Source organism: Leptonotus elevatus, chromosome 16 (genome assembly GCF_054856555.1).
Source record: "Leptonotus elevatus isolate MCC_2025b chromosome 16, RoL_Lele_1.0, whole genome shotgun sequence".
NCBI lineage: Eukaryota > Metazoa > Chordata > Actinopteri > Syngnathiformes > Syngnathidae > Leptonotus > Leptonotus elevatus.
Window position 1 is genome coordinate 15,076,812 of NC_141254.1, and position 17,281 is coordinate 15,094,092.

General features: G+C 39.8%; 1 protein-coding gene across 4 annotated transcripts in view; it reads left to right on the plus strand.

Annotated features, from left to right (window-relative positions):
• Window positions 1–17,281, plus strand: part of LOC147160915 (RNA-binding protein Musashi homolog 2) — a 257,629-nt gene that overhangs the window by 169,031 nt on the left and 71,317 nt on the right. For all 4 annotated transcript variants that reach the window (XM_086097953.1, XM_086097955.1, XM_086097954.1 and 1 more), the window contains exon 8: window positions 4,725–4,807. In XM_086097953.1, the coding sequence (XP_085954079.1) occupies window positions 4,725–4,807 (83 nt within the window). The remainder of the gene's footprint in view (window positions 1–4,724; window positions 4,808–17,281) is intronic.

Below are 17,281 nucleotides of genomic sequence, written 5' to 3' on the forward strand. Positions count from 1 at the left end.
CTCGCTCCAGTCTGCCTGCTGATTGGACAGGTGAGGGTTTGATCATGCAGAATTATTGCTGAATATTCAAGCTTGTGAAGGAAAGGAGGATCGGTTGTAACCGCAGGTGGTTTGCAGACACATTGGGAGCACTTTGTGTCTGTGTGATGGCTGATTAAAAATTGCAAGTCTTGAGTATAAAATGACAGCGTAAGGGCTTCACAATATTGTCCGCAAAATGGTCGCAATTAATCAATACCAAGGCATTTGCAAGCATTTGCCTCTATGTCGGGGGTTAAAAAAAATATTTAGAGTTGTGAAAAGTAGTGTGATGTAGACGATAATTCATTGTGTTTTATGCATCCTTGAATAAAGTATGTTACAGTACAGAATACAGTACGTTAGTGAAATATTTGTGGGTCAGTGTATCTGCATTGGTGGCTTATTATTATCATTATAATTATGCTGATGCTTATCTCAAGGTATTGGTACTCGCTATCAATATCGGCAGCCGTTTTATGATCAGGAACTTGAAATTGGAAAAATAGAAAATTGACCAAAAATTCTTGGAATTGTAAGGAAAAAAACACCATATTAGGATATACAGTGTTCCCTCGTGAGAACGTGGTTCACCTTTCTACGCCTCACTGATTTTTATTTTATAGTATTTGTTTTGTATTGGGCATGTTTATTTTTTTTGTTTTTTGTTTTGCAGTAGAGCACATTTTTATTTACTCTAGGAAAGTTTGAAAATTGCGAGTTTGAATAAGAAAATTTGAGTATTTTTATGCCTGTCAAATACAATTGTATAAATAAATAAATAATACATGTAAAATATAAAGCTGCTTTTTGGAAGTTTTTTAAGTATCAAAAGTACTAGTGATATTGATTGGTACTTGATATCTATGACTACACCTATCGGTCTGAAAAAAGTCATATTCCCTCCCCATCCCTAATTATAATTTTTACTTAATAATCAGAATCAACATCAGAAGGAAAAACGTAACTTATAAGTGCAATACTTTATTTAAAAAAAAAAAAGCTATTAAAAAAAGAGATAATATGCAACTACAAAATACAATAAACTTCTTGGCATTCAGGTGGTAGTAAAGCACATTTACAGGTATTTGTCTATTCAAATAATAATAATAATAATAATTATTATTATTATTGAGTCAAACAAATGTTTTGTTTACGCGCTTCTTTCAGTACATTATGCCTTCGCTCAGATAAGATTAGCTCATTTGAAACTGGGACATGACATCAATTTCACCTTGACAGCAAACAATTCTATTATCTTAAAACCATAGCATAAGTGTTATCCTTTTTAAGCCTACTGACGATCCCTTTTTCACGGTTTCCTGACTTAACACTTCATCGCCGAGCTACTTCGGTCGAAGCGCACACGCCCCGATCGTGCTTCATTTTAGATGGTCGCAGTAGGGGCCCGACGATGACGGAGCCGGTAAAAGGCTGCGAAAGTCGACTCCCTGCCAATCCCGCCGAGCCGGGCGACGAGGCCAAGCGCGGCGGCTCCCGCTAATAAGTGTGAGCGGGTGCAGTGGAAGCTCCAGCCAGCGGCTCCACAAAACCTATTATTACCCATCCTATCAGACAAGCATGTGTTTCCATTTACAGGCTACTGTTTAAGCTGTAGGTGGCTCATTGCGAGCATGATGACACCTCTCTGCTTGTGTCTGTCGGGGCTGACACTCTTTAATAGTCTTGCGGAGGTCATCCTCATGCCATGTGCGACACAACACATGAAGACAATTGCTGCTATTTTGTGCCCGTTATTGTCTGTATAGTGCGGAAAATGGGATCGCTGTGCACACGGCGGCAGGTCCAGAAGTTTAGTGAATGCTTAAGGGAGCGACTAAGAAGATGTGTGCTGAAGGATAGAAAGAAAGAAAGAAAAAACATGTTGTTGTTGTGTGTGTGCGCGCGGGCGTGTGGATACTGTAGTTTACACCGCAGCAAAGCCTCTCATTGTTCTTTTTAAACTCGTCCAGTCGTGCGCAGAAGGGCCCGGCTGGTGGTATCTTGTGTTGATGTGGCTCCGGCCTGACCCAAGTGGATATAATGGCGCAGTAGAAAATGTCCTGTCAGTTGATGGAGGAGCTGCCTAGCTGCAGGAAGGAGTGCGGCGACAGGGGCCATGTGCGCTAACCTCTCCCCCTGTCACTTTTTCTGTCTCACTCCCTCCCCCTCTCCTTTCATTTCCACCTTTTTTTTTTTTCTCTTTCACGTTGCCCTCAGATGCACCGCCCCCCCCCCCCTCCCCCCCTCCTCCCACAACCCTCTGTGACAAATTACTCCTGGCGGTTGATTTGTTGGTTGTCAAAAGTGCTCCGTGCGCTGGCATGAAGGTGGGGTGAGCAGGGGGAAGAATCTTCCTCCTGTTCCTGCCTGTCGTCATCAGCGTTCCTTCATCCCTTCCGTTCCTCCCCCCTCCCCCCTCCCCCCACCCCCCACCTCACAAATGCGCGCCGTGCTTTCACCGCTGCAGCTCAGCGTACAGGTGCCTCGGTGGAAAATGACGTTCAGTCTCTTAAGATCTCATTAGATTAAATGTTGCCCGTGTTTAATCAGCTCGCACGTCCACTTCCCAATCCTTCTTTTGACGAAGCCGTTTTGATAGATTGTGAAGTGAGGCTTTGTTTATCGCCGTGGGGGAGGGGGATGAGAAGCAAGGCGTACTACTGTATCGAATACTTTTTGAAAGAACTGAAAATGCACAAAACAAAATTATTCACTTTGTTGTCATCATGTCAAATTTTGCAAAAATGCTTTATAAAAAAAAAAACAGGAGTAATGTTTAATAATAATAATATTTAGGGATGTCCGATACTTTTTTTTCAGACCGATACTGATTGATTAATCACCGATACCACTAGGACATAACCCCCCCCCCACCCCCACCCTAAAAAAAAGAACGATAACTTTAAAGAAAGACCTATATATCCCAATATAGTATTTTTCTTAAATTTGCATTAAATAAATGGCAGTTTACTATTCCTCTAATTTGTAATTTCTAGTTCCTGACAAGAGACAACCAATACTGATATTGGCCACTGTTGCGAGTACCGATACCTCCTTTATATGTTTTTTTTTTTTATGTTTAAGAGCATACAGAAGGCTTTGATGCAGCCTCTCAATTGCAGAGAACAGTTGAAGAGAAGGTAGTTATTACAAAAACGGCCGGCAGGAGAGCAGAAGAGATCAACCAGGGCATGTTAAAAAAAAGCTCAATTTATTCACAGTTCTAGACAGATTTTTTAATAATGATGAAGCTATATTCTAATGCTAATTGCTGCAAAACGGAAACAGATAGACATGCTTTTTTTTCCTGATGAAAGAAGAGACTCTAATCTTTCTTTTGGTAGGTTCCAGGTTTAGCAATAGAACAGAATATTTTGTGGGCCTTGCAAAATAAGTCAAAATGCAGTAGTAGCAGCCGGGAGTGAAGGGGGTTGCTTCAGTGAAGATGGCTGGGAGTGAATGAGTTAAACAACAAAATGTTTCGAGGCATGACAGGTAGTCAAGCTATCCGGTAGCTTGTGCTAGCAAGGATACACATCATTCGGGTCGCATGTATACTACGGAATGATTAGCAGCCTTTTCGTTGGGTAATGTAGCTTGTTTGTCATCAGTCCGAGTTCCACGACATATATGGCGGGCCAGATGTGACCCGTGGCTGGGAGTTTGACCCGCGTGACTGGATGAGACATGTCAGGCTTGCAGGGAGCGGGAATCTGTGCCAGCTGACGACGCCCTGAATTGGTCAAAAGTCATTCACAGAGCACACACAGAGACAGATGTGCGCGTTTGGTGCGTTTGAATTTTATTACAGGATAAAACAAAACTGAGCATAAACATCTTGTCAAAACTGCATTTTTGGGACGGCTCTTGTATTGGCCCCGACAGTGTGGTAGTATACTCGATTCCAGTAAGTTTCCAGCTATCATTTTCACACTCAGTACATTTTACCTCCTCTTACCCCATCTCACATCCCATGGTAATAATTTGATGGCGTTTCCCGTGGAGCATGCCAGTTAGACCGGTGGCGTGTTTGCTGCGAAATCTCCAACCGAGTTGGTTTGATTTCATTGTCTGGCCTTGGCCTCTTTGAAAAGAAACTCATCTCCTTTCACTCGCTCTTGCTGCTTTATCCACTAACTGTTTCCCTTTTGTGCCGTTTCCTCTTTTGCAAAAGTAATAGAACATCGGTTTTCCTTTCAACCCCTGCTGTAGAGAAGCCAGATTGCTTTGTGTATCGCCATCAAAACGCAGAGAGCATTCCACTTGTGTTCATAAGGCGCAAACCATCAAGACTCTCCCCCCTGTGTTAAAAGAGAAGTTGTGCTTTAGTGCTATAAATACGACATGAAAATCCCGGCATTAACATAAGGACAGTGTCTGCTACTGCAGTCAGATTTCAATAACAGAAATAAAAAAAAATAAAAAAATACATTTAATGAAATTCAGATGCCGAACCGTGGCTTCCTGAATCTCATTAAATGAGCTTTGTGCACTTTTCCCGTCTTCTCTTTGTGGGAGAACTTCTGGGTTGCCCCGAATAAAGTGGCAGGTTTCATCCGCCTCCTGATTTAAAGAGGACAATGTCTTGCTCCTGAGCTCGCTCGCCACAAAGATCTACCTTGTTGTGCGTTTCCCCCTGAAGTTGTGACTAACTTCCTGTCCCCCTTTTTCTCCCTCCCTACCATCTGCTTCTCTCTGCACAGGATTCGGTTTCATAACTTTTGACAGTGAGGACATCGTTGAGAAAGTCTGTGAAATTCATTTTCATGAAATCAATAATAAAATGGTAAGTCCACTCTTTTTTTTATTTTTATTTTTTTATTCCAGTCGGGCATTGAGGGATTAATATTTGATTTATTTATTTTCCCCCCAAGTATTAATAGCACCACTTGTGCGTGTGAGAGAGCGAGAGACCCGCTCACTTGTGCGCACCCCCGGTGGTTCTGTGGGTTTCAGGGATGGGAAAGTAGTGGTGTGTACTGGCCACAAAGCGTGAAATTGTGTGACTGAGTTGTGCCTGTCAGGCTGAGAGACAGGAGTCTGGAACCTGTCCCTCTTCCGGAATCCCACACACACACACACACACACACACACACACACACACACACACACACACACACACATTCTCAGGGACACACAAAGGTGAAGATATGATGTTCAGGGATGGCGCTAGAAGAGGCTGAGTTCATTAGTTGGGGATTAACGCCTTCCACAGGCTCCTGTGGCGCTCGCTTTATTTACACTCGGAGCTGGGTCATCTCCGAGCACTCAAAAGCATACTTGTCTTGTCGTTAAATGATGATTTAGAGTAACCGATCCTCTGCATCGTGACTGTGAGTACACCTGCAGCGCACTTCCACCTCGCAAGCCTCCGGAGTGATATACGGCGTTATAGTGGAACACGATTCTTTTCTCAACATGTCAATTGCATTCATCTGTTCCAGGCTCATGTCATCAGTATAAAATATAATATAAACCACTCAGAACACTTTAAATTCACTTTATAGTGTCCTATATAGTCAGCAAGTCGGCCATTTTGTTTTGTTTCCAATTTATATAGGTTATCCCTTTATTGCCCTCAATATATCAAATAATGAATTTTGGAAAGTTGAGAACAACCGATGGTCATTAGAAAAGCAATATGCTACGTTGATATAGACAAATGAGTTTTTTTTTATTTTCATCACAAGACAAATTCATGAGTTGTGGTGCGAAACTCCACTCTAAAAACAGTTGGATCACAAATAACCCAACTATGGGTCAAAAATGGACCGATCCTATACTTGGATCGATCTGACCCAACTTTGAGTCAAGAAATTGTTTTTTCAGCGTAAAACAACACAAAAATATTGGGTCAAAAATGTGGGTCATTTTGTATAAAACAACCCAAAAAGTTGGGTCAAATTGACCCATAAAGTGTATCGGTCCATTTTTGATCTATAATTGGGTTACTTTTGACCCAACTGTTTTTAGAGTGTAGTAGAGCAGCATATCTCCACATGAATAGACATTCCTCAGTTCAGTTCAACAATGTTTTTGGGAATGTCTTGACACGACAGATTCTTGTGTCATGTTTTACTTACTTACATATGATTTCTTTGATGGTCTCATTACAACAAGTCAACGGTTGGCCAACGTGGTCAACGTCCAGGCAACTGCCACGTCGGCATGCCGGGCCGGTAAAAGTCATGGGAGACACAACATTATTTCATTAGTTTTAATTAACAATAATAATGAATTAATCTTTACTTATTTTCTTCCATCTAGATGCAAAATAGGAAAGAATTCAACTTTGCTGTTGCTTTTGTCATATCCAATTCTTGTCCCGTACACCAATTTGCTAGCTAACAGCCAATCAGAATGATCAATTGTCACACAAGGCCAACGCAATTCATCATGTTGAATTCATTCAACCAAGTGCCTAACAGCAAACATCGGCTTGGTATGCTGAGACCTTAAGTCTTGTTTCCACCTCATTGTGCATTCTGAGCTGTGCTCTTGCATCATCTCTACACGAAGGCCACACCTCACAAGAGCAACCACAATGCTGAACCTTTATCCGTTTATTGACAATCTGTCTAACCGTGGTTTGATGTACATTAAGGCTTTTATGGATAATTTTGTGACATTTTCCAGCTTCGTGCAAGTTAACATTTCTTAATTTTTGGTCTTCTGACAGCTCTTTGTTGTGAGGCACAGTTCACATTGGGTAATGATTCCTTGTCATGTTCGTCACGACACTGGCGGAGTTAATTCTACACAGAATCAGTTTCTTTGTAAGATGTATTTTTGGGGTTTCCAATGTATTTGATAAGTTGCGTGGATTGTGATTGACTGGAGGGAATATTTGCTGCCTTTCAGTATGGCTCTTCTCCAAGTGTCCCTCCCCTCTTCCATCCCCCCCTCTCTGGCCTTTTCCACAACTTGACAGACTGACTGGCTGTCTGACGGACAGGACCAGTGTAGTAGAACCTTGTTCACCAGGGACCAGACCGGGTCACACATGACCCCGGTGTGCACCCCTCTATGCTTCAGTGCTGCATCCCATTCTGCGCTCAGGCGTATATCTAAAGTGTTTTTGAAATTATGGTATAAAAGATATTCTGTCACATCCTGTGACATTTAGTTGGAGCACACTGTTGACATTTTTATACCTCTACTCTCAAGGCTTGAATATAAATGGCAAAGATTGTTTTTTTTTGTTTTATGTGCCCTAAGATAATAAGCAAAGGGATTGCCATTTGTCCCTTACCTGTGCTTAATGCAATATACAGAATAAAAAATTGATTAGCCATTTTTTCCAAACTGTGGATTTATCCAATGAAGCTTTTGTAAAGCATAATTACAGTCCAAATCACTGTCTGCTTCTGGGGAGTAACAATAACATGTCAATTATTTTGTAATAATAATGGTAATTAGACACTAAGATGCACAATTAGTATTTTCTTTGCATTTGCAGCAACAACAACTAATAGGAAAAGGATTTAGATTATTTATTTATTTTTTTAATGTTGCTTTCTTACGTCCGGCAAATGAGTGGACAATAACCACAACCGCACACATTAATAGTTAATTAGAGGCAACACAAAGGATTTTTTTTGTTACAGAACCAATATGATACAAAATAAAATGCAGGCATTCCATCTAAAGCTAAAACTATATTCCAATTATATATACATAGTTTTAGCTTTAATTGGTGTATGTATATATATATATATATATTTAGCTTTAATTGGAATACCTGCATTATCTTTTGTATCATATTAGTTCTGTTAAAAAAAAAACAATTTTTTTTTTTTTAAATGTCAGCCAATATGAGATCTATTTCAAAATGTGCTAACTTAAGGTAACTATTGACTTTTTTGGTTAACTTCATAAGAGATGGAGCTGACTCTGGGACCTCTACACCTTTTGTTTTTGTTTGAAATTAAAAGAAAGAGAAGTTAAACATTTCAACATTTTGAAAAACTTTGAAAATTATATGTAGCTATTATGCAAATTGTATTTTTATTATTATGCAAATGACCCTGGGAGCTCCCTGAACATTTGGTTGGAATTTTAAATCAAAGATGTTTATTATATTATATTAAAGTACCATTGATTGTCACGCCCATCTAAGTGGAGTAAAATGTATTCTCCGCATTTGACCCATCCACTGAGGGAGCGGTGAGCAGCAGCAGGGGCTTGCGCTTGGGGATCATTTTGGTGATCTAACCCCCCAATTCCAACGTAATCGACTGAACCCACGACCTCCCAGTCTCAGGGCGAACACTCTACCACTAGGCCACTGAGCTGGTATTATCTATTATCTAAGGTAATATTTCAACGGCAATATTTTCCCTTTTGTCAATCTCTAAGACATTCCAAAAACATGTAAAAGACAACACATCCTGAATCCCCTTTTGAGTCTTTTGAGAGTCCCAGTAAGATCAGGATTATTGGGCCAAAAGGCCCGGTGGCTTGAGGCCTTTTGGAGGCTTTTGTCACCTTTGCAAAAGGCCCTCTTGATAACACCTAAGATAAATGTCCTAGTATGCAGGAAATAAGCGCGGCCCTCGCATCTACAAAGTGCTGACACGTGGGAATGTGTGCAAAAAGGAAAGGATGTGGAGAGTGTTGAGAGCATTTTTCAAAGACCCTTCGGTGTTGCCTTGGTTGCAAAGAGTCGCAGAGGAGACCGACGGTTATTCGCTTTCTTCAAGCACCGGCACATAAAGTAAAAAATGCTTCCTGTCTTCATCTTTATGAAGTACTATACAGAAATAGACCTCATCCATCCTCCCTGTGAGTGTTATCTAAGATGGTCCTTGAATAATTGATGCAGACAGAAATTCACCCAAGTCGTGAGGGCGATGCATGTGTAGGGCAGCCCACCTTCTCCTTCCGTGTCCTCTCATGGGCCACGCAAACGCACAAGGTCAACGCTCGCTCGGATATGAATTAGTCACCCTTTAGTGAGGTGGTCAAACACCCCGTGTCGCCCTGTGTGCATGTACCACCCAAGCTTTACTCTCAAGAGCATGTCCCCTCTGTCACTCTTGTGTCCTTATTTATAATTAAAATGAGGGCACTGCTCAGCAAGACGCCCACAACCTTCTCTGTGCTGTGCTGATGTCCACAGGGCCAGAACCACAAAGGCCTTGTTCAGACTGGCAGCCCAAATCCGATTTATAACCCATCCACATCGAGATTGTTCAGACAACAAAAGAGCCCTCCACTTTCAGTCACAAAGCACATGAAATCCGATTTTTGCGGGACGGATTGAAACCACATACGGGAAGTAGTTTTCATATCCGATTTGGACAAGATGCGTCTCAGTCTGATCAATTTGAAACACTCGAAACGGATTTAGTTGCCCGGTCGTAGCCATTGACATAAAAAAATAAAGAAGGAAAAGAAAGAAAAAGAAAAGAAAACCGCTTAGCACTCTTGCGAGGAACGGGGATGTACGGAGCGGTAAACAGCGTCACATGACTACGCGCGCTGGGCGCCGCCTCCGTTCGACGTCGTTGCTACAGCAAACTGTCAGATGGGTCAATAATGTGGCTCAGTCTGAACCGGGCTAGTTTGGATTTGGACACTTGCTAAAAACTGGACCCTAAAAATCGGATTTGAGGAGGAATCCGATTTGCCTGCCTGCAGTCTGAACGCAGCCTAAAGGTTTGCGTAGCTTTTACGCGGCGCCAACCGGCATAAATGGAGCAATCGGGAAGCGTGTAATCCACTAAGCACGCGCAGATGGGGAAATTCAGTACTAACTGCGCTGTCAACCAGAGTTCGCCGGGAGTTTTTGCGTGTAAGTAAATAAGGTCATTTGCATACATTTGGCGGAAAAATTGCCCACCTCTATGGGGGTCATTTTGTGATTATTTACACGTGACAGATGCATTACCGTTATGCTATATGAAAATCCATCTCTACTGTATGCCCACGTAAACCTCTGAAAATATCAAAGATGATCGCACAAATAATTTGTACTTTATGGACATTCAATGAACGAGCGAATGACGTCATCGTCCGCTCACTATGGCGCTAAATGAGGAAAACGCTTTTGGACCTCCTCGATCCAACCTCACTTTCTAATAATGTCATCTTTCTCGCAACTGTTACGATACTGCTGTGTTTTTGGCGCAAATCCATTGGCATGTGTGGTAAATCAGGCGCACATTTTTTTCCCAGCTGTCAAACTTTGTGGGCGTGTTTGCGCTGGAATATCATTAGAGCGATAGCCTTAGAGAATAGGACGTTAACAGGGAAGCAAGCTGCGGGTGCAGTTGTGGAGCAATATTTAGCGCTCTTAGCGGACGCAGCGCATTCTTAGTGGAATTGGCTCTTAAGTGTGGCTTTGGTTACTACATGTGCTTTATCATAATAAAACGGCCTTTAAGGGAGAATTGGGGCAGTCACAACATCCTTACACGACATCGACTATGATGAAACATCAGCATTTGATTCAAATGGACTCAAGTTGGTATTTGCCAAAAGGGCTTTCATGTATTTTTTTTCCAAATACACAAGCGTACAACAGAAGAGAGGAATTTTGTCTTTGTCATCAGTTTCTCACGCCGGGTTCCTGACACGACCGCCCAATGACTGCGTCGAGGAGAATGAGATGATGCATCTCAAGGGGTTTATCCTCATAAAAACGCACTTACTTACAAATAAACTCTGATTGCCCTGCTTATAGTGGAAATTGAGATGGTTTGGAAAATACTCTCACCGATTTACAAAAATGATAAGGTAAATAGCTTTATCGATGTTGAATATATATCACATCAAATTTCCAAAAATAATAGAAAACGGTAGTGATTCTTTATTTGTCAATGCACTGTGTTAAAGTGCCGCTGGAAAAAAGGCCAAATAGCTTGTAAGAGAGAAAAGTGATTGTTAAATTGGTATATATCAGTAGTTTTTTGTTCTTGTTAACCACACACAAAAAAATACTACGTATTACTAGGTAGGGATGGGCGAGTACTGATATAAAGTATCAGTAACGGGCGATGGTATCAGTTAGCGATGTAACGATAACGGCGTTATTGTGCACTTTGTATTCAGCTGATTTTGTTTTTAAAAAGCTTTATGAATAAAGTTGAGTTGAGTTATCACGGTACTAAAATTACCACAATATCGTTGCGGTCATGTCATGATATTAAAGGCAGTACATCTGTTAAAAAAAAAAAACGAGCATTTTATGACGGTTAGTGCAGATTAATTTGAACTAGAATTGTTTTGGCCACTGCAGTCCCTTTAAAAAAAATTAAATTCATTGCAATATCGTGAGTTTTTATACAGTATTGTGAGCTTTTCTATATTGCCAACCTCCCCACAATGTTTTTTTATAATTATCATATCATGAGGTATAATCCATTTTTGTTACATCTTTAAGATAATTGCAATGTAACTAGCTGCCCTTTTGTGGCCGTTTTATAATTAGGAACTAGAATTAAGAAGACAGAAAATGACCATTAATTTCAAGCAATTTTAAGGGAAAAAGCCATATTGTGATATATTGTCCTTTCTTTATCTGTCATTATTTTTGAGTGGAATTTTACGTATCAAAAGTACTCATGGTATCGGTATGACTGAAAGTGGTATTGAATATCCCTACATGTAAAATAATGTTAAGTGGCAATGTCCTACACTTAATAGCAACAACAATGACATTTTGCAGAGACCTCTTATTTAGGCCTGCATGCTTGACAAGACCGTCCCTCTGATGTGAGCATATTCACATTAATACTGCTGTCTTGTCGTTCCTCATAAGACCAAATATATAACAGCAAAGCACAATTTGATGTTTTGATCCGCCTCTTGGCTGCTGTTTCCCGTAGCTTTGATAAACAAAAAAAACATTACTGATCACAAGCAATAACGTTTTTGTAAAGCCCCCAAACCAATCTAAAACCAGTTGTTTGTCTAAGGAAACGTAATTGCTTTTAATTAGTCGCATCTTCTGAATTCTCAATTGCCAGCTGGACTGGTTGCGCGGTTGCTCGTGAACCCTGCAAACCAATCAGTCACGCTGCCGCTGAACATTATAGATAAGAAGCATTTAAAGTGCACATCATGAATCGTGTGTGTGTGTGTGTGCGCGCGCGCGCGTGTGTGTGTGTGTTCTAAGCCTTCTTACATTGTAAAGCTGTCTTTTGGAGCTAAATCATTAATGCCATAGACTTATTGTATTGTGACTATTTTTGTCTGAAAACCTCCATAAAAAAAACAAGTTCAATGTGTTGAAAAATACATAGTATGTATTTTTTTTTTTGTTTGTTTTAAATGGAAATATTCCGCAGTGTTTGTACATCATGTGCCTAATGAGGGAGAAGGGGGCGCTTTTTGGGCGAGTCAGTTCCACACGGAAGGTTGCCTTACAAATTCTGGCCTGTAAGTAATGGGATGTTTACACTTGAAGAAGAAGAAAGGCGATGAGCGGTGAAGGCAGTAAAGTCCACTGTGTTTTAATACTTGGGACGTTTGAGGAGTGCTCATATCTGCAATCGGATGGAAGCCATTTGATGATGGCATCGCTTGAAAGTGTCTCGGTATGCGCGGAGACATTATCATCTTGGAATATGGAAGCACCACGGGGAGCGTATGGTCTTTAAAATGACCTCATATTCCTCAGCAGTTATATAAACCACGAGGAGCAAACATCACATCTAATGATTCCTTTGAGATTTGAAACACTGAAGGCATGTTGCTTTATCCAAATGTTAAATTATCTAAAAGTAGGGTACGTCAATATTAGTATACTGTGTCCTTTTGCTCAGCTATCTTGATGATCTTATCAAGCAAAGATCTGCAGGATGTGCAGTAAACGTTTTGCATCCACAATATGTTTCAAACAGTCAACCTTATCCAGGTACTTGAAGCCGAATGAAAACATCCTTTCCTTCAAGAGAAGCTCTGCTGCTGTTCTTCTTTCAAAAAGTATTTGTTGCTGGTTTCTGATCAAATGCTGCTGTGTTCATCTCTTTTGGGTGGTGTCATTGTTACAAAATTTGCTTTGGATTTTAACACCACGAAAACCAAAGCAGTACCAGTAAAAGATACTAGTTTTAGCTTTTGACCTTGTAAAATACCGTATCGGATTTTCTTGTAAAGTTTGGTCAACCCTTCTTAGAAGTACTCAGACCTCTTAAGTTGGATGGGGGATTGATAGTGGAGGTCCTCTAATGGTCGGAAATTGTTGTTTTTTCCAGAGCCGACACCAATACCGAATGTTAGTGGTCAAGGAGGCCGATAACCGATTTTTGGAGCAGATATACATTTTTACTAAAAGGGAACATTTTTCTAGCAAAACTTTAAAAAAAATACAAACTATAACTCTTAATTAACATCGTTGATTTTTTTTAAAGCATATTTTAAACACCTTAACTCATTCACTCGCAGCCATTTTCACTGAAGCAATCCACTTCACTCACTGTTTTACTGGATTTTAACCAATTTTGAAAGGCCCACAGATTATTGTGTTCTATTGCTATAAAAACATGGAAAGATTAGAATCTCTTCTTTCATCAAGAATAAAAAGTATATTCGTATCTGTTTCCGTTTTGCAGCAATTAGCGTTAGAATATAGCTAGGTTTCATCATTATTCACAAATCAGTTTTAAACAAAAGAAAAGTGTTTTGCTAAATGGTCCTGGTTGATCTCTTATTCTCTGCTGCCACCTTCTAATTACCTTTTCATCAACTGTGCAGTTGAGAGGCTGCATCAAAGCCTTCTGTATGCTCTGGCATAAAAAATAAAATAAAATAAAAAAATATATATATGTATGTATGTCTTTGGGACACTTCAAACATTTAAAATAGAACATATTTATACGTTTTTGGGAGCAAATGAGTTTAACATAAAAAACGTTTTCCAAAATTCCCAAATATCGGAAATGTTACATTTTTTGTTTTCATTTCAAACAAAAACAAGGCGCAGAGAGTTCCCAGGGTCAGCACCATCTCTTAAAAAGTTAACTGAAAATTTTAATAAATACTTACCTGAAGTATACAGTTTCAAATTGATCTCTTATAGGCTGTGTGATTTTTCAAAAAGTCTGATGCCAATATTCATCAAAATGATGAATATTGGCACTTCCTTGTCATTAGTAAGGAGGGCCAGTACCAATACCAGATATTGGTATCGGGCCGATATCAGGGTTATTTGCGTCGGTGGCCGATGTGATTGTTTTACTAACAGGAACTAGAAATTAGAAGAATAGAAAATTGCCATTAATTTCATGCAATTTTAATGCAAAATGTTATGTTGGGATATATGGATCTTTGTTTAAAATTATCTGTCATTGTCCATTGGAGGAAATGTTATGTATCAAAAATTATTAGTAGTATCGGTACTTGGTATTGGTGACTACGCAAGAGTTGAGTACTAGTACTGCTATCGGTCTGAAAATAAGTGGTATCAACATCCGCATTCATTTGTAATTCTTCTTTGTTATTGTAAAAAAAAAAAAAAACTGAATTGTTTGATTGATTTTAATCCTCTATCATGTTCCCCATCAATTATCATTCCCAAAACACTCGGTCTGTGTTTTGACAATGGTCTGCGGAACAAATGAAACACAATGAATGACAGAAGTCCTTTACTTCACCTGCCAGCCTACTGATGGATCATTTCCCTGCTGAAGCTCAAGAGCTCTACACCTCCCCCTCCACACACACACACACACACAAATAGCACACCCACAACACTTGTCCCTGAAGGACAGTCATTTCCAGTCCAGCTCGCCCCCACACCTTTGCATTTTACATACAAGGTTAATATGTATGAGAAATATATTGAAAAGGTCATAACTGAAGGCTTTCTCCATTCTGTTTGCTCATGACAAAACAAACATTTTTATGAGTTTAATGTATAAATAAATTTTGTACTGTATCGTATTGTAATACAGTATATTGCGTGTTGATGAATGTACAGTCTGTGCATGAGTGGGGATCATACAAATATATTTAAAAAAATGACATCAGAGTAAATCCCCGTGAGGGATCGTAATCAGTTTAATCGAGACAAAAAAATACATTCAAATAAAATGTGTCATGTTTTAAGTAGAATTAACACACTATTTAAAATGTTACAGAATTTTAGTCTTAAGTCCCTCCATTAGTCTAAAGACGGTATTCTGACTAATATTGTGGGTGTTGACTATGAGGAGATAAATTTCCCCCTTTCTCACGCTGGCGGCCATTTTGCCTAGTACTGACCGTCACGGTTCATCTGTTTTCTAGATTTGGTCATGCAAGCTGAATCCTTGGCAGGGTTATTAAAGTTTTAGAATTTAAATTGTTTTTGTTTTAATCTCGTTTTGAGTTGTTGTTTTGTTTTTGTTTTGTTAGTTTTAATTAGTTTTCATGGTGGTTCTATTAGTTTTTATTAGTTTTATCCATCCATCCATCCATTTTCTGTACCGCTTGTCCTCACAAGGGTCGCGGGGGTTGCTGGAGCCTATCCCAGCTGGCTTCGGGCAGTAGGCGGGGTACAATTTTATTATTAGTTTTAGTTATTTTAAAAATGCTTAGTTTGAATTTAGTTTTAGTTAATTTCAGTATTAGTGTAGTAATGAAAAAAGTCACCCATTTCTTACCTAGCGTTGCGTTTCGGCAATTTTTCCCCTTGGAGCGACATCATCTGAAGGTGCTTTTCTATTGGCTGCTGCCAGATGACATCACCTTTAAAACGTCTTTATTCAGGTTAATATCGAAATAATTATAATTAAAATCAACCCCAAAGGCTCATGTGTTAAATTAATTACCCAAGACTAAAACGAAGGACATTTTCGCTATAATTATAGTTAGTTTTAGTGTTGTAAATTAAAATGTAGTTTCAGTTAGTTGTTTTTTTTTCTGTTTTTTTTTTAAAGCATTTTTGTTTGTATTTGATTTCGTTAACGAAATTGTTTTTGGAATCCGTGTTTAGACTAGTGGAGGTGCATAGAACACATTATTGTTAAAATAATAATAATAATAAAAATTAAAAAAAGTACTCAGATGTCATTTCATCAAGCTTGTGTGTCAAGATTCTACACAACAAAAATCTGAGTGCTAAAATTTCAGGGTTACATTTTTGGGAGTTGATTTTAACTCCTGGAGTGTATCAGAGTTAAATGGTATCCAGGGTAGGTGTTATTTGACGATCACCTATTGTTCGGTTAACTCTGCATTTAACACTTTCAAAAGTCTTGTTTTAAATAACTATATTTAGTGTCGACCAATATAGACACTTTTGAAGTTAAATTCAACTCTGTAAGTAATGACTTAACACTGCCGATTTTTGCAAATTATCATGGGTCCAAGAGTGAACACTAGCAACACCAAAATCACTTCTTATGCTTACGGTGCTGCATGAAATTGTTTCCCCAGACAACAAGGCACACGTAAGATAAATACTCCCCATCTAAATGATCATAATTCTTTTCAAAATGCAAAAACTGTGCCTCCTTTCACGTCTTCGAGAGATCCTGAAAAGTTCCATAAGCCAGCATTTGGGACAACAAAAAGTTGTCTGAAAAAAAACTTTTGAAAATTTGAATCTCCAACTGCTGCACCCTCCTGTTATTTTATGATCATGTTTAGAATTGACTTTTCATTCAATCTGTCCTCCTCCATTCTCACCTTCTCGAACTTGATTCTCTCTTAAGAGCTCCACACGCACACACGTCTCTCCTTCACACACTCCTGACTGTTTGAAGCGGGCGAACACCCACACACTCGCACCACAGCAGATCCTGGTTTGGAATCCATGACAAGGAGCCCCCTCTCTGAATATCAAAGACTTGTGTCTGAGAGCATGTAGGCATGACTCACACCTGGGTCTGCCTTTCTCGCAGCGGGCAACCTGGGCATTCGGGGGGGGGGGGGGGGCTACTGGAGAACATTGTGAAGCATATGGTGCGGGCAGACCCTTGCTGGATTTGTTGCCGTATGTCAACAATCTGAAAAATCCAGCAATGCGTTGAGATTTCCTACAGATGTTTGTCCTTTCCAGTTTCAACATCCATGCCAAGCGCTTGTGCCTTTTTTCAGCACTATGACAAACCATAGTGGCAAGTGAGGCGGCCAGAGTTGCTGCGATGGCGGCAAAGTGGCTCAGGGAAATGTGTTCTTCTGCCACTGTGCTTGAAATGAAAGTCTTAAGTGTAACCTATCACAACTGTGCAAGGCAGCAACTTTCCAAGAAAGTGTTTTCTTTCGCTTTCTTTTTGTAGATGTCTCTGTGGACTCAGGCTGTCCAGATAAATCGCGTTTGACCGTTTCT